Source organism: Polyodon spathula, unplaced genomic scaffold (assembly GCF_017654505.1).
Source record: "Polyodon spathula isolate WHYD16114869_AA unplaced genomic scaffold, ASM1765450v1 scaffolds_719, whole genome shotgun sequence".
Taxonomy (NCBI): Eukaryota; Metazoa; Chordata; class Actinopteri; order Acipenseriformes; family Polyodontidae; genus Polyodon; species Polyodon spathula.
This window is the reverse complement of record NW_024472208.1, coordinates 1-25,000: the sequence shown is the minus strand read 5'-3', so window position 1 is coordinate 25,000 and position 25,000 is coordinate 1. Positions and strand designations below refer to the sequence as shown.

General features: G+C 41.3%; 1 protein-coding gene across 2 annotated transcripts; it reads right to left on the bottom strand.

Annotated features, from left to right (window-relative positions):
* Positions 1 to 6: 6 nt before the first annotated feature.
* On the bottom strand, positions 7 to 24,088 carry dtx2 (deltex 2, E3 ubiquitin ligase). 2 transcript variants are annotated; one of them, XM_041240878.1, is made up of 10 exons: positions 23,956 to 24,088; positions 22,959 to 23,395; positions 18,839 to 19,436; positions 12,809 to 12,867; positions 8,084 to 8,209; positions 5,659 to 5,726; positions 3,339 to 3,497; positions 2,484 to 2,645; positions 1,529 to 1,618; positions 7 to 265 (listed from the first exon to the last, which is right to left on the bottom strand). In XM_041240878.1, the coding sequence occupies exons 2-10, from the start codon at positions 23,281 to 23,283 to the stop codon at positions 38 to 40; spliced, it is 1,815 nt and encodes a 604-aa protein (XP_041096812.1). In that variant the 5' UTR covers positions 23,284 to 23,395; positions 23,956 to 24,088; the 3' UTR covers positions 7 to 37. The 2 variants fall into 2 exon arrangements, with proteins under 2 accessions (XP_041096812.1, XP_041096813.1); XM_041240879.1 differs by lacking the exon at positions 8,084 to 8,209 and having other exon boundaries at positions 22,959 to 24,088.
* Positions 24,089 to 25,000: the final 912 nt, after the last annotated feature.

Below are 25,000 nucleotides of genomic sequence, written 5' to 3'. Positions count from 1 at the left end.
TCAGTCCTCTCCCCCCTGGCCATGCCTCCTGCCAGGCTCACTGCTCGTTCACACACTCCTCCGTCACCCCCTGGGATGCCAACTCTGCCAGCACATTGTCCAGGTAGTTGGGGTCGGGGTAGCCGTGCCCCGACACGTTGGACAGCATCTCTGTCTTGTGGTGTATCTCGTTCCACACCACTGTGTCTGGCTCCCCCGTGGTGCTGGAGGTGCCCACGGTGAAGATGAGCCGCCGGTTCCATGCAAGCTTCAGCAGCTTCAGGACCTGCCGGGGTGAAGCAGACAAGGGCGGCATTACACACACAACACACAAACAGAGTCCCCCTACAGTCCAATTAGCAGAGTCAGCATTACAAAACATCATAGAACAGTCACAACGGACACTATAAAGAGAGGAAGCACGATGGTTCTGAATGAACAGCGCAAACACAATCAATGAGTGAGGGGAGACAAACACAGAGGGACAATTATTATTATTTAGTAGTATTATGCCCCAAAGGCTCGTTTCCGACTCCATAGCTACACCTCACCTGAAGAATCCAGATACAACTTATGGGTCGTGTTACAGTCAAATAAAATAGTAACAGAGGGAACCTTATGATGCCATTACCTACATTACAGTTTTAGGTAATACTAAATGACACTAAATACATTCCATTACATCTAAAGGTAAGTGCTGTGGTGCCAGCGAGTCAGTCCACATGCTGGGTACAAACCTACCTGCCTGGGGGCGTTCCCTTTCCCTGACATTAGAATGAGTCACAAGGCGCTTCAGTAATATTGGTCTACCTCTTGCCTTGGGTCAGAATGCAATTACTTCCCTTACTCAATTCTTCACACATTATTTAATTTGCAACAAACAAGGGCATTCTTCCGTCTGTGTGAACTGCAGTGTAAAATCACTGTTGCAGTTTCAGACTTATTATGCTCTGAACACAGCTGCATCCAGTGCAAGACTGACCTCTAGTAATCATGCAAAGGTACTGAAGCTCTGCTTTTTTGAAGGAGTAATGCATGTGCAGTAAACATCTCAATGCTATTATGTTTTGATCCCATAACTCCTAGTTTCCAATAAATTCTCTTTTCATCATCCAGATACTTGAAACGCTCAATCGGAAGATACAACACTACAAACAAGAAACCAAGCTTGCAGTGGTAATGCAGTTTAAACAAAGAGGTTGATAAGGTCAAGCTCTATATGCACATGGAGGACCAGTGCTTCCTTTGTGTTTGTTCAAAATACTAATGAAACACGATCAAGGAAAGAACCAGATTAGTTTGCAGAAATGTTTTAGGAGGCATCCCAACATTCCTCTGCTTGTCTAATTCAGATACTGGAAGTCAATGAGAAGGGCTGCTTGTTGAAACATTAATGAATACATCAAGTTTAATTTTGTATTTATAAAGTATTTGATAATCTGGAAGATCATTCCAAGTGTGCTCAGGTGTCACTAATGCTGATGAAGCCCCTCACGAGGGGATGAGATCACACAGGCCATGACGGCGCCCCCTGGCTGTGCCCTCTTACCTTCCTGCCCTGGTCGCTGTCTGGCAGGTAGCAGTGCCGGGGAAATCCTCGAGATGAGAACGGCTGGCCAGGGTTTGGGTGCTCTGGACCCTGAAAGAGTCAGGGGAATCTCATTGTAAAAGTAATCAATTTCACTAGTCTTCAGTTAAATACCAATATGTATTGGGGTACACTGTGGGAAGGGGCACTTGACCCCACTACTCAGACATATTCTGGTATGCCTGCCAAGATATAACCTCCTATCCTCAAACACATTTGAACCCTGCACTGTGCAATGGTGCATCACATTTCATTCAATTACTTCCCACCCTCAACAGCACATTATCTTTACAGTCCAGCCTCTACAGCCAACATTTTCACATGCAACATACTGTGTGTTGCTGCAATTGTAGATGCATTAATAACACATACAAGTACAGTCGGACCCCAGATATTTAATTTACTACCAATGCAGTTGATTATAGATTATAGATAGATTCACAGTGGTTGTACTGGCAGTGAGTTCAGTGTACTACACTTAATCTCCCTTTAAAATCACACACAGAGACCACAGGCTTGTAAATCTAACCAAAGCTGTTAAAAGATATGGCAGCCAACAGATCAATTCCATTAAATCTTACCTGTCATGCACTTCTATTCACTATGTACGTCTCAAATGTGCAAAGCTGGAAAGAAACCCATGCATTTGAAATCTATACAGGGAATGGATGTGTGCACTGCATGTGAAATTGATGGAATTATTTCCAGCAGAGGTGGAGCCTCAGTAAACACCCTGCCTCCTGCCAGGGCCTGTCCCTGTTTCTTCACTGAGCACTGGCTTAGCAGCTGCACGCCTCTGTTTGCACAGATTCTTGTACAAAAGGTGGACAGTCCAAGCCGCTTTTATTCAACACCGAGAAGCAGCCACTGATGTGTGCAGACAGGCAGGGTAAGAAGCTTGTTGTGTCCCCGTTACCTGCACTCCAGGGGGGATGCTATAGATGATCTGGATGGTCCCGCAGTCAGGATGGCCCGGGAGTGACTGGGGGATGCTGTAAATATCCATCTTGCCCTTGGGCTGTGTTCCGGTTTTCTCTCCGTAGATTGTCTTGCACGACGGGCACTGCAGGCTGCCATCCTGGGACGCAAAAAATACGCAATTTACAGAGATGACAAATAGATGACTGCCCCACGTAACTGAAGCCACACTGTTTACAGAGGGCAGGTACAAGTGGAAGGGTTATCCACAGGGCAGGGTGATTGGTTTCTTACTAAAGAAAACTCTCGGGTGAATAACATATATGGATCAGTGCCTGTCTATCTTTCTATGCAGGTCACACTTACCACACTTACATGTATATAGAGATCCAGCTGTGATAAAACTTTGCCAAGACATCCCTTCTATCTATGTATGACACACTGCAACATTTCATATTTTAGCTAGTGCTGGGCAGCAGTATATCAAAAGAAAAGGGAGGAAAACTCACAGCAGATATTGTAAGGACTGATGTTATGTATCTGCCAGTAGAAGGCTCTCAAACAATATTAGCCTAAGAAAATGCACTGAAGTGACAGCAAGTGAAAGCCTTGTTGGCATAGTGCTATAAAGCAAGGGCTGGATGGCTAGCACACACTTATGACAAGTAAATATAACAAAGGGATATAGGTTACACTTTACCACTAGGGGGCGGAGTTCACATCACCCAGTTGTATAAATACATCCGTTAACTCGTTTCAACTCTGGAGACACTGAAAAAGACTTCTAATAGCTTGCCATTGGTATTTCTGTGCAGTTTGTAATAGCTCTGCCTGGCAGTACTAAGAGAGCTACCTTGGTTCCGTTGTCGTACATGGCGAGCATGCAGAGCAGGTGGAAGACGTGCCCACACTTTGTAAACTTGCCCACGGTGCTCGGGGCGATGGCCTGGCCCCCTGACACCCCGTCGTACCCCGAGGGAGAGCACAGCCGCTCCATGCAGATCATGCAGTCCTGAAACAACCACATGGAGGAGGGGATTGTAGAGAACAAAATCATTCCATCAACTTCACAAGCAAAGCACATCCACTCACTACATAGGTCCAAACGCAGTGCAGTTGTGGATATATACACACACACTGAGCATCAAAAGAAACGTATCACTTATATTTGGATAAAATTCACTGGATGTGATCAAAAAATGACAAACTCTGTTCTAGAGCAGGTGCAGTGACTTTTTATTGTGCTGATTAACAATTGACATCACAAAGATGCTGCAAAATAATCTGTCGATCTTGGGCAAGTGTTGTGACTCTTGGTCTCCCAGTTCATGGTCTGTCATTGACAGAATGTGTCTGGTTATACCGTCTTGCCGGGTTTGAAATTGCTGGCTGCGAGCACCCAAGACGGCGAGCCACAGTACACTGCCCTAGTCCAGCCTCCAACATGCCGATTGCACGAAGGCGCTGCTCTCTTGACAGATGTGGCATATTAGGGGTTTTTTTTTCTGTGATTTTCTTTATTGCTTTTATTCAAGCTTGCACTTCAACAGCTGAAATCACTCCATATCCAGTGTCCAGTCAACTGCCTCACTAATTAGGTGATTAAGTGCATGTGCTTCAGTCACAGTCACTCAAGCGTGTCACGGTGAAGGACGAATGATCAAGTGATTAAAAAGAAACCAAAAACATTGTGTCAATGTCCATCATTTATATACCTTATTTGTTTTTTAAAATAAATGTGTTATAATAGTGAGAAGTTTCTTTTGATGCTTGGTATATAAATGGATGGGCCATTTACTCCAGTTTAACTCCTATTTTTTGAAAGAGGTAAAACTCCTGTAAATTTCACAAAACTCGAACCAGACAACCAATTTATATAAATAATTTAAATTTCTCTTAAGCACCAAGTGTCTTGTATAGCATTTTGTAACATTAACAATTTTTTTCTCCTTTCAAAAAAAAAAAAAAAAAAGTTAAAGTTCATTCACACTAATCTCTCTTTCCTACTTTCACCCGAACAGACCTTGAGGTCTCGAAAGCTTGTGATTAATTATTATTTAGTCGGTCCAATAAAAGGGATCACATCTCCTCCCCTTTGTCGATCATCTCTGGACTGATAAGGCTACCATTTCATCTAACAATTACAGAATGTAGGAAACGTATGGCTAGATATCTCGTACTACACCAGGTCAATACAATCTCTGTTGACTGGCCTTGCTTTCAGATGGTCTCGTACTTTCTTGGTCATTTCACCTGGAGAATTAATAAATAAATAAATCAAGGCTTTTGTATTAAATCAGTGAATATTTTTAAAAGAATAATATAACCCTAGGTTTCATTTCTTCCGTCTCCCTCAGCCTAGTACTCTGACTGTGCAGCAGCGAGTATATCTTTGAAATCTGCATTGCACTTTCACCATTCAACCCAGTTATCCTTGGATAAGAGATTCAAACCTCACCAGTCTGGGTTACACATTCTTGCTGAGAAGCAGCATCTAGAAACACTAAAAGAAACTTGAATTCAATGAGAAACATTTTGACTAGTTATGAATGAGAATCAGGATGTGCTATATGTGTTATAGAAACCTAACACTGTTAACACTGAAATGATGGATGCTGGATGGAAGCTGGATGTAGAATTCACAGTGCATGTCAATCTGTAACCGTCTCACACGTCTCAACAGTCGCTCTGCATCCTGTGAGCTCAGAGGCACCATCTGGCACAGGAGCCAGGGAGCAACAGCCCTGTTGCCATGACAATACGGGGGCCTGCAATAGCATTTGGTTGAGGAAGACGGTCCTGATTTTTAGTTTTCTTTAAAAACCTGCAAGTTAAATTGGCTTCATCCAAAACTAACTCCAATTAGACATCTCAGGACGTTCATCTACCAACCAGCAAGTTAAAAATTGGAGACATGGTGGATGTCCGCGGAATATGCATAAAATGTAAAAGAAGCATTGAGAAGGTAAATAAATCTGTAAAGGTTGAAAAGGTTTCCAATAACAATAAGGTCTTTATACTCACAATGAAACCCGGACAGTAAGGGCGTTACTTTGGTATGGCCAGAATTAAAGAAACAGAAGATCTTCTGCATTGTGAAGGAGGGCCTGTGCTAATGTCATCCTCACTAATGAGTGCTGCAGTTATAAACCCAGCTGACTTGCTGTTCTTACCTCTTCAGGAGGCACCTCTACTCTCTCCATGTATTTCTTGATCACCTCTTCGGGTTTCTGCGCTAGAACTGGGGGTGGGGGTGTGGAACACAAACACACATCAGCATCAGAGCACGGCCTTAAGTACATGTTTCAGTTCAGCTGAACTCAACTTTTACCCATTCACTAAACTTATCAGTTCACTCTGCACATTATGCATTTTATTTGTTGTTCCTTGAGCAAGCTATTTAAAGTACATTCTGTACTGCTTGCTAAATGAGGAACATCGTTTTGAAATGTAGGGTTTAATTGCATCATTTCTTAATGTTTTACTTCGTTGTTGCATGACCCTAGATGGTACTTCTTTGTAAACTTGGCCCAAGCAACGTGTGTATAGTTTAGTTAACCGTGTTCCTACTCGCTTAGCTCTAAATCCTACAAGTCTCTGGACCCCTCCAAGAACACAAGCAGAGTAAGCTTTCTGGAAACGGAGCAAACAGCATTTGATAATCTTTTACTAACTCTGTAAATTAATCTGGGCGCTGCACGGGAGGGTAGGGAGGGTGTATGGCTACTGTTTCTACTGTCTTATCACAGAGACATTTGGTTTTATTATATAATATTGAACTTTAGATTGTATGTACAAAGTGTACTCATGTTTATACAGTTTAATTCTGGTAATATTAAACACTGTGAAGAGGATTGTGCGTAAGCCTGACACTTGCTTGTACAATGGCCCCTTTTGCAAATTTAATTTCTTTATATGGCTATTCCTTTTATTCTAACATGGCTGTTTTTGTACATGTTAATTGTCTGTGGACAGATATGTTACTGCAAGGGGGGAGCTAGTAGCAGTTAATACAGAAAGCTACAAGTTTAATGTATAAAAATACTATGCATCTACACTGGTCTACAATAACCCCTGTAAGAATCAGGGCTGACAGAGAGAAGATCAGTAGCGGAAACGTTTCTGGTTATGTCATTGCTCAGAAACGTGTAAAGCCACGCTTGGTGTCTGTGGCTTTGTTCATCCATTTCCAGGTAAATGAAACCAATGTGCTTTCTACACGGTGGCCACACACACAAACGCAACACCCTAAAATGTGCACCCCCTCCTAAGAACATGAACGCATTTCAATGAAAAAGCAGGTCCCCATGAAGACTGGCCATTGCATGTCAGCGTAACAAACGACCAGTGTATTTTTATTTGGCCGGTCCAAGATACAGCCTTTAACTGATCAGCCAACTAGATGTTGGTACCCAAGCAAAACTGAGCTTTCATCCAGGTCAGATTATCAATATATATCAAGTGTAACTCCTATCAGCATGACCTAGATTCAGTTCTCTAAATATAAATGGGACAGGTATAAGCAGGCCCATGCAGAATATCATTTCAAATGAACATTATTTTTCACTTTTTAAACACATTCTTTTTCTACTCTAGATCATCATAAGTTTTGACAGCAATTCATCTTTATTGAACTATGGATTGACCTTCTAGATAACTTCTCATAAGCAGTTTTTCCACAAGTTTGGGATTTTGCCAAATCTTTTTAAAAAAAGAAGTCAATGTTAAACTAGAAGTCTTTTTCAATGTTATTGTTTTGCATTATTTGTATAGTGTATACAAATAAATGCAAATATGAACAAGTCTGGCAAGTTCATAAAATCCTTTCTTAGAAACAGAAGCAGATGCAGATTCGATCTGCATGCCTGCAAATGCATTTCCAAAGACACGCTATGGTTTTAGCATACAGGGCCTCTCTGCGAGCAAGCGAGCGATTGTGTTAGCAGTTAATTAGCAAAGCGTATTACTGCTGCATCAAGAAGGGGTGAAAATACACAGCATTGGGCCTTATAAATCAAAGCTTCAGTTCAGGTTATTTAATGCAGAAAATATAGTTCGATATACATGAAATTGTTCTAGCCTGGTGCTGGCTTCAACAACTATAAAAGCTTTTTTTCATAAAAGATTTTGAAATAAAAAAAGTCTTTAAATAACTTTGGAGTTATAGCTTTCTAAATTAAGCTCACTTGTGTCTTTTTAATAATGCAATTCTTTGCTGTTTATTCCTTGTGTGCTGATTTTTATTGTTGTCAAATTAACAGAAAGCTGCGTTTGGTGGTTAATTGTGTTCCAGCCAAGTAGTAATGTCGTCAATGTGGAGTGCACTAGGAAAAACAGAACAGAAATGAATTCATTATATGCAAGAGGCATCTTCCGTATCACTTTAAAAGGCGCAATAACCAACTTTTTTAAAAAACACATTGTTGTTTTTGCTGGCGGATCTTTCTGGTATTTGAAGTCGGGTGAATACAAACCCCATTAAAAGAAGAAATCTAATTTTGAAAGTGTTGGGTTATTATTCCACCTTTAAAAGACCCCACCACAGACAGAAGCAGCGAGGACTCAGCGTATCGTGAAAACAGAAGCCAGAGTAACTACCTTTCCTGGGCTCTTTCTTTGCCCTCCTAACGGAGCTGTGGTTTTTGGTTTGCTGTGGCGGGGGAAGTGGCGTGCGTGAGAAGCACACGGGAAGTCCGGCCGCCGACATCAAAATAGCCGTCATGCCTGAGCGCCGTCGAGACATGCAGAAAGAGGAGATGAACAAAACAATGGGACACAAATTAAACTGAGTGCGAAAAGCAAAAGAAAAGAAAAGCTCTTCATATATGAACGAGTCCATGTGTTGGGAGCATGAAGGATCCCAGTTTAACACGTCTGTGCTTCACAATACTCACTAGGGGGCAATTTTGCTGGATTTAGAGAATACTAATGCCACACAAAAGCGCATGTGGACCCATTTTTACTCTGATTCATCATCATCAATGCTCTGCTTATCAAATCAACAGAATTGTTCCACATTTACACTATTTATTTAATGTAATTCTATATTCTAATAAAGCCCTCCCAGATAAAAGTTGAATTGGACCCAATGAAGCAAAGCTAGATAGAGCTTCCCACATACAGCCACAGCACTGTACAATGCTGTTGGCAATGTTAACAGCTATGCAGATTTCTTTCAGCTCTCGACTTGGGGGATTTGCCTTCACGTTCCTCCCACTGTTACCTTCTATTGACCAGCAGGGTTGAGGTCAAATCAATTTTTTCCAATTCCTTTTTTAAATCAATTCCCAATTCCAATTCCAACACATCATTGATCAAAATTGAAAATTAGCAGTATTGTGTTAAAATGAGCGTCTCACAGTGGCAACAAATTACTTCAATTGATTGAATTGGAATTGAAAAACAGGAATTTACCCCAAACCTGTTGACCAGTATAATGTAGTAAGAGCTGACCAGTACAATGTAATAAGGGCTGACCAGTACAATGTAATAAGGGTTGTAAAGATCTTTTGGTTTGGGATCCTGTGCTCTTGTTAGAATCCTGCAGTCCTAAAGGCCACTGCACACTGATGCCTGGCCTAATCGACAATGCAATTCATGAAACTACTGTCTGAATGTTCACCTGACAAACAGGCATGTGTTCATATTGTGCCATGCAACACCAAGTCTGTACCTGCTTCATGAAAGTGATGCAGCGATTTTTAATCAAAATTGTTTTGATATGCATTACAAATGACAGCAAACAATGACATTATAAATGATTTAGTACGATATACGATATTTGGGTAGGGGTGAAATACTGACTTTTTAAAATGTAATTATTTTTATTAATTTTCCTATTTTCTCTCAATGTGGAATTTCCAATTATTATTCAACCTGGCTCACCGCTGCAACCCCTGAATTACCTTGGGAGAGACGAAGACGAGCTCTACGTCCTCAAAAACAAGTGCTACCAGCTGTCTGCTTTTTTTCACTCTGCAAGCCCACTGTGCAGCCACATCCAGAACTTACAGCAACGGAGGACCTCGCAGTTCTGAACTACACACAGGCCGGCCCGCAGGCCCCTGGCCAGCCACAGGGGCCACTGGTGTGTGGCGAGCCAAGGACTCCCCAGCCGAACTAACCCCTATCCTGCCCAGCAGCGTTTGGCCAATTCTAATGACTGCTCGATAAGAGACCGTTTTTTTGGGCAACAGCACAAACTATTTTTGATCAGGTTATCCTGCATTAGCCAACTGAGATATTTTGAGCTAAGGGTTTAATGAAAGAATCTTCAGCACAAGGGAAGAGAGTAGACTTGTGAAGTCCAAATTGATCCAATTTGTGATTACAGCTCAAATATGTAGAAATGCTTATGCAACCTCACACTATACTAATAAAGTGACCAGCAATCCCAGTTATAAAACAAGTCCATGCTCCTGGTCTAGGTTTGTAGTGATTAGGGTGCTGGGGAAGTTACGTTACAGTGATTGTTGACTGGTTATTTAAGTTTGCAAGCCCTATTGTAATAGATTAGATATTAAATTATCATTAATTGCTGCTTTGTAATTGTTAAGTGGAGACTATACCCCATACAGTTTCCAGTATTTTTGCCATCAAGGACCACAAGTTTCTTATTGATGTTTATCGGTATGTTTCAGGTAACGTTGACAAGCCTACAAAGAAAATCTGGCTTCACCTTGAGGGGATTACTGTGCTACTTATGAACGTGGGATGCAAAACCTTGGTTATTACAGCTGCAATTCACTTTGAAGGCAGGTTAACCACAGTTCAGTAAAGAAGTCCAGCTTGTAAAACTGGTGAATAGTCAACAATACAAGATTGTGTCTATTTAGGTCTCTGGTTTTAGATTTAAAACAACATAAACACACCCCCAAAAAACTAAAAATGATATGCTGGAGACTATTAATTGTGTGTTCACTTCTCTCCCCCCTGGTTCATGGTGCAGTTTACTGTATTTTGTTGCTATCTGTTCTGTAATTTGATTGGTTCTCAGGATGCCTGAACAGATCAACATTGGGCAACAGCAGAAAGATCCAGTCAATTCCCTTTTCAGGCAGTAGGAAACAAATACAGTCCAGACCAACACTGATTTTGACCATCTACAAAAATCCAGGAAATTCTAAAAACAAACACTGAAAAAGGGAATAACAAAAACACAGAAATATTAGAAATTAGAGAGATCCGTAACATGAAAAAACAAACCACCAAAGAATGAAAAAAAAAAAAAAAAACAGGAGTACCATGCATTCACTGGATAGTAGAAGGCGTGACATACATACAAACTATACATATGGGTGTCTCAAACTCTTTCCTCATTATTAATAAGAAAACCTTTTAAAAATTAAAAGGATGAACAATGTTATTTGAAATCAGATATATTTTAAACTCTGAAGTTGCTCCTCTATATTCCCAGTGGTGAACTGAAGAGAACACAGATTATACAGAAACAACAGACCTCCTAACATATGTCTAGAACGAATTCAGCGAGATCTTTCACTCTGTCCACCAGAGAAGAGCAGGAAAGGCAGAGCCCCAAAGACTCCCAGTCGCTAAACTAAAACAAACAGCTGCCTTGAACCTCACTGGGACTATCAGTCATAGCCCCTTCCTTCCTGCTTGTCCTCAGCTCTGTGCTCTATCCACACGAGGGAAAATAGACTAGGCAGGATGAATAGGCAGGATGCAGCAGCTTGTTGCTAGACAGGTCATAAACACAGTGAAACCTGAATTCAACAATCACCAGATGAACAAAGGACCTTTTGTAACGGAATGTGTGTACACTCAAAGCTCTTAAAATAAAATGATTCGACAGCCTAGAAGTCTGTCTCAATGTCTTCTTCCAGTTGGATTTTTTTTAAATAATTTTATTGTTTATGTCAGTAAACATTCTATATATGGTACCATACAGGGGTTTTATAGTTAAGTGATAAAGCTAGTTAACTGTACGGCAGAGCCGTGCAGACATAAAAAAAATAAATTTACGCCGTTGGGCTTATCACAGGATATATAGATATACTGCAGCTGGTATATCGTAGAATCCATGTAGATTTAAGCGAGGCAGTCATTTCCTCTGTAGTGTGATTATGGGTAAATGTGTACACTAAGGAGTCACTTGGGGCAAATTTATAAAGTAGTACAAGTTAGGAACCAACTTACACAATGAAAAAGTAAAACAAATTGAAACTGTGCAATTAAAGTTACAGCAGTGATCCCCAATACTAATTCTAGCCGCTGTGCCACTCTGATCCCTTTGCTAACATTTTAAAAGAATAAGTAGCAGGGTTCTGAAAAATATAGTGTTACACGTCCCCACGTGTTGCTACAACTGTTTAAATAATGTAGCTGTACATTTTCTATTCATTGTTAACATCCTGACAACTTTTTACACTTATAAACTTTAAAGTCTGTTTCAAAGCTCTTTTCAAAATGTCTGCTCTAGTGCACTGATAGTGTAAGGATTAGTGCCCACATTATCAAACAGGCAACACAGCAATAATGATCTGTGATGTGATCGAAACAGAAAAGCCACAGCACTAAAATTCATTTTTTAATTTTATTCCTGCAGTGATTTAGAGGACACACCCCTGATCTTAAACACCAGTGCACTAGAATAGCCATTTTGAAAAGAGCTTTGAAACAGACTTTAAAGTTAGAAATGTAAAAAGTTGTCAAATAAATGACAGTTGTAGCAACGCGTGGGGACGTGTAACGCTATATTTTTCAGAACACCGCTACTTACTCTTTAAGACCTTGGTGGCAGTGCAGACAGCTAATATCTGTTCTTCTTTGACAATCAATGATTCTGCAGTTTAAAGACGCACTGACAATTCAAAGACAATTGAATTCAGACTTTTCGCTACTGTTTGATTTGCCATCCAAGTGCTTCTTTAGTGGTGACCAAGCCACCACTATACATCAGATGTCTTACTATACATTTTAATAGATGAGGATGCAGGACCCTCACTATAAATCATTCAAAATACAACTGCTATTTAAATCAATAAATGTGTTAATGTTGTAACAGGGAGAAACAGACTGAAGCAGCTCAACGGCACAGCTAGAGGTGCTGTCATTAATGACTTCTGAATAGGGCTGGCAGGGTTAAGATCCGTTTGGATCAATTGAATAAATCCCTACAGCTTTAGGAGTTAAAGCAAATCAAAGCAACACAATCTGTTATCTTGGTTAAACACAGCCTGGTGACAGACGACGTCAATACCTTCAATTCACTTTCCTTTCCTGCTCTTACCATTGGGCTGACACAAAATAACCCTTAACAATTAGCAGGAAAAGGTTTTGCAATTGAAGAGACTGATTTACCTGCCAGGGCTGAGTTCAGGTTACCAGGTCCATTGAGCTGCAGAGGGACAGAGGCGACACTGAAAAAGAACAGAGCACAAGCAACGTAAGAGGTGAACTTAACAACCACCACAACATACTGGGACGCATCAATACAGGTAACACGACACGATCACACAACATCTCTGTACATGTATATCTGTATAGACGACAATCTGTCTTCAAATACATGAAGATCTGAATGAGCAATCTCAAAGTGGCATTCCAGATGTTACATTTGTCCTTCATTTCACCCCCAGATATGTGCTTTTGCAATGACTGCGAGACTAACCGTTTCATCAAATTACCAGGTATAAGCAACTATAATGCTCACTGCATCACAATCAGCGTGTTTTTCATTAACACTTTTCATTCATTCACACCCTTGCATTTTCGTGGCACTGCAATAATTGACTCCTGAAGTGTCTGTAGCTACCAAACTAATTCTAGAAATGTTATATATAGGTCTAGGTCTCAAGTGTATAGTTTTGAAAGAAAAGTATGGTTTTAGGAAAGCTGCATTTTAAAACCGTGATATCTGGTTCTACACTTGGTTATAGAAGTGTAGATGTATAGATGTGCTTCCTGGTAGTCTTTCATGATCACCTGTACAGTGAAATTGTCCCAACCGCTTCTCAGCCTTCTTTCTTGTCAGTAACCAACCAGTTGCCTCCCTTACTGATTGACATACTTTGTAACCAATAACACTCCTTCTCCACTGGCACACCCGACCCCTGAGAGCTCAGTATGGTATGGGTACGGGTGCTTCTCCACTGGCTATTTGTAGAGCAGAGAGAACCAATCCACGAAACTTTGGCCTCAAGTCATCTGAATCCAGCTGCAAGCCAAGCCGAGCCAGGGGCGGGGCCAGGGATTTTCGTCATTACGTTGCATCAGTCACTACACTCCAGAAAGGAAAACAACAAACATGGCGGGCAGCGAGTGTGATGAGAGAAAAGTACAGCCCTGGGACGTGGGAGCAAGTGCAGGCTCTAGTTTCTCTGTGGACAGACAGAAGTGTTCAGGAAGATCTGGAGTTGTGTGTTAGAAATGAGAAAGTTTATGTCCAGATTTCTGACTATTTTAAGCAAATGGACATAAACCGCAGGTACGGTACACTTAAAACACACACACACTCAAAAAAAACAATTCTACCAAATTTCTCATTCTTGACCTTTATTATAGTCATATAAAGAAAAACATGCAGAATAATTCTAAACTTTTTACAAAAATACAATACAGTTCACACTTGACTGCAGGGATTCAAAGCTCTGTTTATTATAATATACTGTACTTTTATGACTATTGATTTTATCTCCATTTACCAATTTAGAATAGCCATTATTTTTAGGCTCAACTCAACGCTACCACCCCCGTGCTGACTTGGAAGCGGCGAAGACAAACACATCCTATACTCCACAAGGACCGCTTTTACCGGATGCGCCACTTTGGAGCTCACACTACCCTATCTATAAGACCATTCAGAAATATATTTATATATTTATTACACTGTGTTATTTAGAAATGTACGTGTATTACATATTAATTACAAGTTAATTATCTGGAGCACAAGCGGCGACTTTAATGCAAAAACTGTTTGCGGATCCTCAAATATAAAGCCAAGCCTGTGACAGTGTGGTGAAGATCTGCAGCTACGTCAGTGGAGACAGAGGTTATTTGCAACGCTCTTGCTGAGAAACAGCTGGTAAAGCCAGTGTTGTTTGCTGTGGCTTTCAGGCTGTGTTAATCAGTTTCCAGGCAATATGAAACCGAAAGGTGTGGGGTTTCATTGTGCTAGCGAACTCTAACCTCTACAGACTCAGGCCAGAGAATTCTCACCACCCTCGCCAGGCAACCTTGAGCAACAAACCAATCAGCAAGGCATGGGACCGACTACAGTGTGTACTGTACAATGTGCACATGTCTGGAAGGATCATTGCTAGTTACACACACAAGGTTCCAAAGTGCTCCACAGCATTGTAATCTGCATTGCGAAACTGCATGATCATCATCTCAGAACACAAACCAATTACCCTGATACTATCAATAACCTGTTCAGTCTTATTTATTGAACTGAAGAATTCAAATGGGTAGTTATAATTTTACATCGAGAAAGTTATTCCAAATACTGTAAATCAATCATATTCATTTACTTTACCATGATATGAACAGCTCATTTGATTACCGAATTACATCTAGGCCATAAACACCACTTCTCTACTAAACTGTTCCTTGACATTTTTTTGTTTTGTCTGTACTGTTGATATGAGTCATAGTTCTCAACTTCATACTGACAGACGAATTCTAAATCTACAACTGCGGTAGGGGATGGATGTTGGACATACTAATTGTATTTATCAAAACATACAGATTTAATGAATTTTTACTGACTCCAGAGATATAACAAAAAGAAAAAAAGCTTAAACACTCCCAAGTGTTGCCTAATTATTTGGAGCCGTGTAGAGAACTGATACATACCAGAGGCAGTGAATTTTATGCAAAAACTGCTAGTGTATACTCAAACAGAAACCCAAGGCTGTGGCAGCAATGGGTAAAGATTCCGAATTTACAGCTGTGGTGGGGGATGGACATTGCTGACATACTTATCCAAACAAACAGATTTAACACCAGAGCTGCCTCAGGTTTGAGGTTTTCAAATTTAAATGACTCTGCGTGTCCAAAAGCTATGCGGTTATCCATTTGCCTCCTCCTAAATACATGTATTAAATACCCTGATGGCGTTTGAAAGGCAGGATCACGAAAATAAGGAATTTATAATCTTGCCTACCTAGACAATAACAATAACTTTCGTTTTAAATTTTAAAAAATTGTATTTACACACCTGTTTCTTTTGAAATATTTATTTTATTAGTTTTGCAGTACTTAGCTTCCTACCAGCTTATCAGCTGCTGCTGTTGAATGTATCAGTGTTGAAAAGAAGCCAGGCATGGCCATTCTACCTCCTGATGGATCCACTGGGGTTGCTCGGCAGCGCTATGACACTTCCACACATGGCGTGATAAAAAATATGTCTACTGGTGCTGGTACAGGGAAACAACAGCCCACTAAATCACTGCTTCCTCTGCAAAAACACCCCTGCTATCCAAGAGTCCCTGTCTCGCTCTGCCTCATTTCCTGTCATGATCAGTTATGACAGTCAGCCTCTTCTCTGAAGCTGCAGACAAGGCAAACGTAAGGACTGCAAAGAGGACTCCACTTGCGTAGCAGTTTGAGCCATTCCAAGTTTTACTGTCAGCTTCATTCGGTTAACCAAGGAAAAGAAAAGATGGCCTTAATAAAAACTGCAGTAATGCCAGAATATCATAAAGTGATATTGTGACAAGAGTGACGGCCCAAGCTGAGTTGCTGGCAGGAATTGGAAGCTGCAGTGAAGCGCTGCTGCACACGTTTCAAAACAAACACACAGGAACAAACAAACTGGGCACGGGGGCCAAAATAAAAGGTTTTATTACAAACACACATCAACACAGGTCAAATCTCCAAAATCCCTTTCCCAAACAAAGGATTTCTGCTCCCCTTTATACAGGTACATAAAATAAAGAGTGAGTGATTGATTGATTAAAACACAAACAACTGCATGTATCAACATTATGCATCCGCTTTGCAGATGTATAATAATTTCTTATTGGTCAGGTTTAGATGTTTCGCTATAGATCATTGACCATCAGATTCGAAACACAACTATAAGTGGCGCCACTAAAGGGACAGGGATCATTTATATATATTCTAACCATGGGAACTGACCCCTAAACTGAAAAAAAAAAAAAAAAAAAAATCAATCCTGGTATCAGTTCCATTCATACATATGTACATGGCATATACATTTATCAGACTCCTACCTACGTCATCACTGCTACCTTTAAACAAATCTCTCTCCGAAGCATAGCAGTGTAAGCCTACGCAGACAGAACTACGAATGCAACATTTTCTACAGCAGCACACCACGGTTTACACTAACAAAACTAGTAGGTAGAAACACAGAATATATAATAATAATAATAATAGGGGTCAGAATATATTACCACAAAAATATGTCTCTTATTAGTTTTGAGCCGTAATGCGTTGCTAGCTCAAAACTAACGAGTGGCAATTAGCTGTCCAGCGATTTAAAAAAGTAATCGCGATAAATCCTGGTTTTAATTGCATATTTAATTGATACAATTACTGCATCCATCTCATTTAAGTTTGTTTTGTTACTGATGTTATTATTATTATCATCATCATCATCATCCAAAAAACAATTGTTTGAACCAACTGCTAAAACCACAATGGAGTCTTATTTACTACTCACCTTACTGCATTTACAAATACCTTGTTTCCTTTATTCAAACTGATGTTTTTCATTGCAATTTAAATAATAATTATTTTATTAATAACTTGAAATTGCGTAAATAAAAAAAACCTCAGAGTAACAGTTATATCCTCCATAACTGTAAATACAGTTTAAAAAATTGTTGCCGAGACAAAACCAAGCCACAATGTTAACAGGTCTGCAGTCGGTAGCTACGCAACAGCACTGGTTACACTACTAGTATCGTACTTCGCTTGATTCATGGGTTTGCAGCGACCCTGAATTTCTAAAAGAGTACTCTGGCGAAAATGACGGGTTTCATTTGTTGTTTATGTCTGAAGCAAAACAAATATATATAGTCCAGCAGCAGACACCACAAAATGTTTGAGGAACCCAAACCGGTAGAACAACATCTGTCGACATAGTTTAAAATGAAGCTTTGGTCTTGATGGAGTGGCGATGGTGTAGAAGCAGCACGAAGATGTCTGTGTCACAACAATGACGTCTGTGTCTGGGCTGCACACAGCAATGACGTCTGCTCCAGCCTCTGCTGCTTTGATGGCATGCAGAATAATCTTTGTGTCTGCTTCTTCACGACTGGAATCGAATTCCGTACATTGTGACACCCAGTTGGAGGTGATTGCCACAGCTATCTCCTCATGCCCACCACTGACAAACAATGACTGGTTTGCAGTCAGATAGTGTGCAATATTCTGTGTCATGTAATCTGTGTAGAAAGCTGCAAGGTTTGACTTCTTCTCACTCACACTGTGGAACTTTTTCCAGTTAGGTGGTACTCTGACTTCCCCTCGCACTCGATAAACACGGCTGGATTTTCATTCACTGTGTATCACTCTTGTCTGTGACTTGATGCTGTCCTCAATGTATCTGTCAAATACAATATGTATCTGGGAAATGGTCTCAGTGCTGATGTTTTTGATGGACTTGATCACAAGAGAAGAAAGTTCTTGGCCATACCCTGGAATGTAACCCATAGCGCTGTACTTGGAACAGGTAGGAACTGAAGTACTGCATGCCCATCATAGATGACTGCCTCTGCAAAACTTGTCAGACGTGACTCTTTCCCCTGCCGCTATATCCTCCAGTATACATATGAAGTCTGACTTTGTGCTGGCTATCACTGTACCATCTTCATTGAACAGACTCGGTAGCACAGCGGCATTTTCAAAGACTAAGGTATGGTGTAGGGGGACTCAAAGGAATTGACAGCAAGAAGACGAAGGTACAAACCAAACCAGCTTTTTGTTTAACTTTGTAAAAATAAATAAAATTGTCCATATAAAAATAAGTTATGCTAAACAAAAGTGAAATATTCAAAGATATTATTTATGAAATAAATCCATATGCACAGACACCTTCTTATACACCATGTTTCACCCAATTACTGATCACAACCCCAGGTAACAAAATAGCTAATTAAAGATCTGTTGTTTGGAATTATTATTCTTCAATTACGTTTTTATGTTCACTTACAGAGATTTTTCAGCTCGGTGAACCTGGAACCTCAACAAATGATCAAACAAAACAAAGCTCTACTGCTTGTGTGTTTTTATAATTAGTTTTTTTAAAAACAAGTGTTTTCACAAAAGCAACCCTAAGTAATCCTGCTGATCTCAATCCTGTGACTGGCAGCTGCAAACCCCAGTGAGTGTTTAGTACGACCCCAGAGCGCTCCCTACCTCAACCCGTTGGAGACAGCTGGCTGAGCTGCTGCTGTGAAGGTGCCTGCCGAGGCTGCTGGAACCCAGGGCCCGCCCCAGGCCGCATTCCCCACCGAGAGAGGCCGCTTGGTGGGGTAAGGGGAGTAGTTGGCTCCAGACTGGCCCGATGTTGCTGCAAATGTCCGGCTGGGGCCGTGGAGAACGGGCCGACTCATCTGTGCTTGCCCGAAGGAGTGGCGAGTGCGACTCATGATGGGGCCGGTGGCGCTGTTGGCCAGGCACTGCTGGCAGGAGCAGGCCGGGCCAGAGTGAATCACAGAGGCTGTCGGCCCAGGGGCCGGGGGGTAGGGAGCAGAGACCTGCCTCCTGACTTGTCTCCTGAAGCTGGTAGCCTTGTTGACCTGGGCCAGGGCGGTCAAGTCCACTAGGTAATTGTAGCCCAGTTGCCCCAAGTCCACGCCCTGCTGGCGGGACTGGTAAGAGTTCTCCAGGAGCATGCAGACATTGATCTCGTAAGGGGTCCAGCTGCCTTGGTCATTCGCCCACTCCCAGGTCACTCCACGGGCCACTCCACTTGACTGGGGCAGCAGGGTCTTACGGACACAGCGCATCTTACCTGTATAGGGGAAGGAGAGGACATTAGCAATCTTATTATTAAACCTGTTACAAAGCACAAACCCCATTCACCTATGTAAAATGTACAGTACCATCAAAAGTTTGAGTACACCTGCTTGAAACCAGGTTTTTCATGATTATCTATGCTTTTAACTGTATAAACTTGTCTATAAACACTTAATTTCATTATATGATATGTGCACTTATATAAGCTGATAATAATAAGTGAATTGCATTCAAAAATTTAATTTTTAAATGAAAATGTAAATCTTGTCAGTTTCAATGAAATGGTCACCCAAAAGCAAGAGGATTTCAGTCTGAAGCCCAAGTCAGTTAAAAGTCTGAAATGTGTATAACACGGTGTTAGAACACTGGCCTAAGTATAAAAGTGTCTTTGTTAGATGTTCTCTGAGTTAACGAGCATGTTACCTAATTAACCTTTTGTCACCAATTATTGTTAACAGTTGAGGGTCCATGATTACTATAAATATTGGTAGCAGTCACAAGTTTGTCATTCCTGAATGTAAGGGAGCAAAGAAAAAATACTGTAATTACTTTAAGAAATGAAGGTCAATCTAAGACAAATCGCAAAAACTTTGCAAGTGTCTGTAACTGCTGTGTCCAAGACCATCAAACGATTTGAAGAAACTGGCACTCATGAGGACCAAACAAGGTCAGGCAGGCCAAGGGTGACCTCAGAATCAGAGAACAAGTTCATTCGAGTCACAAGTCTGCAAAACCGGCGATTAACTGCCCCTGAAATACAAGCTCAACTAAATGCTACTAGAAGTACAGATGTTTCAACATCAACTGTTCAGAGGAGATTGCGTGAAGGTGGCCTAACTGGAAGAATTGCTGCAAAGAAACCTTTGTTAAGAGTGCAGAATAAGAAGAAGAGACTTGCCTGGGCCAAAAAACACAGAAACTGGACGTTTGAGGAGTGGAAGTCGGTCTTATGGACCGATGAGTCAAAATATGAAATATTTGGTTCCAACCGCCGAGTATTTGTAAGACGCAGAGAGGGTGAGCGCATGAGTTCTGCATGTGTGGTTCCCACTGTCAAGCATGGAGGAGGCAGTGTCATGGTCTGGGGTTGCTTTGCTGGTGACAGAGTTGGTGATCTTTACCAAGTCCATGGCAAGCTCAACCAGCAGGGCTAGCATAGCATACTTCAGAGGCATGCCATTCCATCAGGATTACGGCTAGTTGGGCAGTCCATTCTTCAGCAAGATAATGACCCGAAACATACCTCAAAGTTGTGCAAGAACTATCTAGCGAAGAAGGAAAGTGAAGGACAACTCAATCTAATGACCTGGCCTGCACAGTCTCCAGACCTCAATCCCACAGAACTTGTATGGGACGAACTGGACAGAAGAGTCAAAGCAAAGCTACCCACAAGTGCCCTACATCTCTGGGAATTGCTGCAGAAGAGCTGGGAAGACATGTCGGTGATTTCCTGCTGAAACTTGTTAACCAAATGCCTCGTGCTTTGTCGGGCTATTATTTAGGGAAAGGGTGGCTATTTTGAGGAATCCAAGATTTGGAGACAATTTTCAATTTTCTTGACCATTGCTTTGATACTCCTTATGTTTTGTATATTATAACATGTGTTTTCATCTTCAAGTATTTACAGAAACGTATACAATGTAAAACAATATCAATTATGAAAAAAGCCTAGTTTCCAGCAAGTGTACTCAAACTTTTGACTGGTACTGTAATTCTTATGAATTCATTAGTATTATTTATTATGGTGTTTTTACGAGGAACCACTTTTAACACGTACCGGGTTGTACTACAAACTCCAGAGACAAAAGTGGAAAATTAAAAGCTGCTTCCTACGAGCCCTGGGCAGTCCGTTTCTAAATCTAGAACTTCAGCTCATGTTTGGCCTGGTCAACACTGCTTATCACAGCTTCCAACCACCCACGTGTGCTTGTTGCTTTTCAATGGGGGTGGGTCAGGGCTTTCTATTTCCTGTTTTTATTTTACTTGCTTCCTGAACTGGCCCCTACATCTGGTGACAACAAAACCTGTGTGGCACCCCCTCCCTTTCAGAATGAATGGTGACTAAAACAGCACATCCCAACGAGCCTGGTGCTTTTGTCCGTGGGTCAGTAAGTGGACATCGTGCTACCTGTATCTCCAAAATACGATAAACAGAAAACAGATCCTCTTTAGGACCTGAGGCACCAATGGTTGTCTTGCAACTCAGAGTGGTTTATTAAGGACATGTAAAAAATAACTAAAATTTAAATGGAAAGACAATCAGATAATTAAAAGATAAGAGCAGAAGAAAACAAGAGGAAGCCATTCAGATCAATACGCCTTGTCTGGTTCCCAGTAGCCGATTGATCCCAGAATTTTGTCTAGTCAGTGCTTAAAGGATCCCACTGATCCAGTGGGTTTGGCACTCCCATTAGCTACATTCGTCTCAAATGTGCAGTTTTAAAAGAAACACGTTGTAACACATTTTCATCTGATATCTGGTACTACTTCAGGTTAAAGAAAACTCAGTCTATATGCTTTATTCTTGGTTTACCTGTTTGCACGTGTTCTCCCTCAGTTATTTCACCACAGCAGTGTCTTCTGGGTCATGTTACTGGCTGAAAGCATGTCAGTCAACAGGGGAAGCAGATGACTGGTTTTTGACAGGAAAGATGCCAGTGAAGGGGTGGGCACAATTTCACTCTCCAGGTGAAATGGTCTAAAGGCATGGCTTATTTAACCTAGTGTAGTAGCAGGTCTCATTTTGAAATTAAATGTTTGCTAGAACAGATGCTTCTTTCAAAACTGCACATTTGAGACATACAAAATGAATAGATGTGTAGAGTGGAGCAATTTTACGGAACTATTTTGTTAGCTACAATGACTTTAATATCGTATACCCTTGTAGACCTGAGATGATCAACTAGGCTAATCTCGGGTCTCCAATGTCCTTTTACCCAAATTGAAATATCTCGACATGACAAATTATTTGTAAGTTTTTCTGACATGTACTGAATGAGCCACTGTACTCACAGGCTTTCTATGAATGGAATATGTAAGGAAAGGTCCTGTTATATTCTACATCTGAATAGCTGAGATCTGCTAGAAACATTCTGTTGGCAACCTGAACAGGGAGGAGTGTTAAACGTGGATTACAATATGCAGTGCAAGCACTCCTCCGTGTAGGGGGGGTGGAACTGCAACATTAAAAAACTCAAAGCTGCAGTCCCTAGTGCTTACTAGATGCCCAAGCCAGAAACTTAAGTTCAAAATGACTGTTGCATGTGTTGCCCATTCCCAAACTGGGAAGCCAACACGTCTGGTTTCTGATAAAGCAAAACACAGAAATGCTTGCGAGAATGTAATCTCTTTACTTTAACACTGAACATGACGTGTACATTTTCAAATAAATTATTACTGCGGTTTCTGTTTTAGGGCTGACTAAAAGCTCCATGTAAATATCAGAGCGATATTTGCAGCGTTTCTCCAATGGTGACTGACAAGACTCATAATACACAAATAGTAAAACGTCACTTACCGGTGTCTTGGCGAAACTGCTTCATGCTAGGTATGTCGATGATATAGGGCGCCAGACTGGGATCCGCATATCCGAGGGGGATGCTGGTGCTGGGGCTTGTGTTTGGCGGCCCTCCAGTTCTGTGGCCCCGCAGCTGTGGTTGCAGATGCAGGCTCTGCTCGATGTAGCCGCTCACCTGGCCGCTGTACGGACGCCAGTGACCCAAGTCGTCCTGCCATTCCCATACCACCACCATGGACTGAAACTGTCTGCCAGCCGGGCCGGGCACTTGAGAACCAGGCGAGCTAGCTGAACCACTGCCCCCCGGAGCAGGAGCTGCAGCCATTCTATATGACTTATTTAATAACAACGAAAGAAACGATGCTGATGCTAAAGCTGTCTCGCCAAGCTTCCCGGGAAGTCTGTTTGCGTTATCATTCGGCAGACTGGCACTTAACCTGAAAACCAAATTCGACAACTGTCATTGCATCTTTAGTTATAACACCGTACTAAGAACTGTAGAGGACATTGTGCAAATAGTACTCTAAGCTAGCGGCAGGTGTAGGTCTTTAAAAAAAAAAGTTAAACACCAAACAAGCAAGCAAGCAAACAAACAAAAAGGCTTTTCGGCGAGGTCGGTTCCTAGCTCCCTGAGCGAGTGTGGAATGTTTTAAAAAACCAAAACCGCCGACAATTACAAACACAGCGATCACTACTTATGACATTTCAGCGTTAAAACGAAACGTAAAAATAAAATAACCTTACACAGACTTCAGCAGACTCTACTCACGCCGTTAATACATATCTATTTAGGTACCTACATAGTATTAAATTATCAATGTAAAAAAAACAACACACACACACAAACTATGCTATTGCGTCCAAGCACTTACTATAACTTAGTTGTTTACACAGACGGTAAGTAGCGTACACAATGTAAAGTAACTATCCCTTATTATTAATACAAACACACCAGTTTCAATAACTCCTGCATAGCAAGAGCTGATTCGTAAAATACCTCAAGCACTGTTCAAGGCAGCCTTCTGAGCCTAAATTACAAACATAGAGAAACACAACACCCGGCCACCGCCTGCCTCCGACACAGCCTCACCCAGCGCTGCTGCATTTCTGTCGGGCTCAGATCGGAAACACCCGGTCCGCTCTGAGCAACCAGGCTGTACGCAAAGCACTCCGGGAACCGTAGTTTTCTATGCAAAGACGCAGACAAAAGTCGTATTAACATGGGTTAAAGCAATGCAGGGCTGGGAAATGCAGTTTTCATGTACAGGCGTCATCTCACATACAGTAAAAGCCAAAATGAACATATCGTTAAATATAAACAGTAAGTTTATGAGGCGCTTTAATACAATTGTAGGAATTGCTGATTGTGATTTTAAATCTGCGGTTCTCTTTAGTTGTTGAGTTTCAAGCAATTGTTAATCCTTTGAACCCTCAGCACAGCTAACCCCAGTGCTGCCCTATTCCAGCACTATGCTGGTGTGACGCAACTCATACGGTTACTATCCTCGCCTTTGTATCCCAATTAATCAATTGCCCCATTCCCATATTCCCCGATCAAGCTCCTCCAACTCTGCATTCCTCAATGAATTGTGCCCACAATACATGCCAATACAATTACCAGTGAAGCAGTACTGCCTTGTAATACAGTCCCACAGCTCCACCCTGTTCGGGAAATCATGTGGTAAAGAGTGTGGACACGGTACGGGTACAAGTTATACATCTATGTGATTAGTCAATAATTGTACAAACTTTCATATAGTGAAATTATATATACTGTATATTCTACACTGTGGGTCCCACAAGAGGGGGATTCAAAGATATCCCAGGTCCTTGCCTGCAGATCAAAGTAACTTTAAAACATTGACAAAGTTCAGCGGGTGAAAAGAGGTGATCGACTTGACAGCAAGAATGGAGGTTGCTCATTGATCTTCAGTGGTGAGGTGACATTTTAATAAGACATATGCATATATATACACACACACCGTTACCCCTCATATTCAGAACACACAATGCTAAAATATGCTTCCCTATCAGTGATTCTT

What these genes read in the sequence shown, in the direction of transcription:
- dtx2 (XM_041240878.1), bottom strand. Translation starts at nt 23,283, where the DNA reads ATGGCTGCAGCTCCTGCTCCGGGGGGCAGTGGTTCAGCTAGCTCGCCT. An exon ending in CCTGAACTCAGCCCTGGCAG is followed by an intron (nt 8,210 to 12,808) that starts GTAAATCAGTCT and finishes GACGGCGCTCAG; the next exon opens with GCATGACGGCTATTTTGATG. An exon ending in AAAGAAAGAGCCCAGGAAAG is followed by an intron (nt 5,727 to 8,083) that starts GTAGTTACTCTG and finishes CCCCACCCCCAG; the next exon opens with TTCTAGCGCAGAAACCCGAA.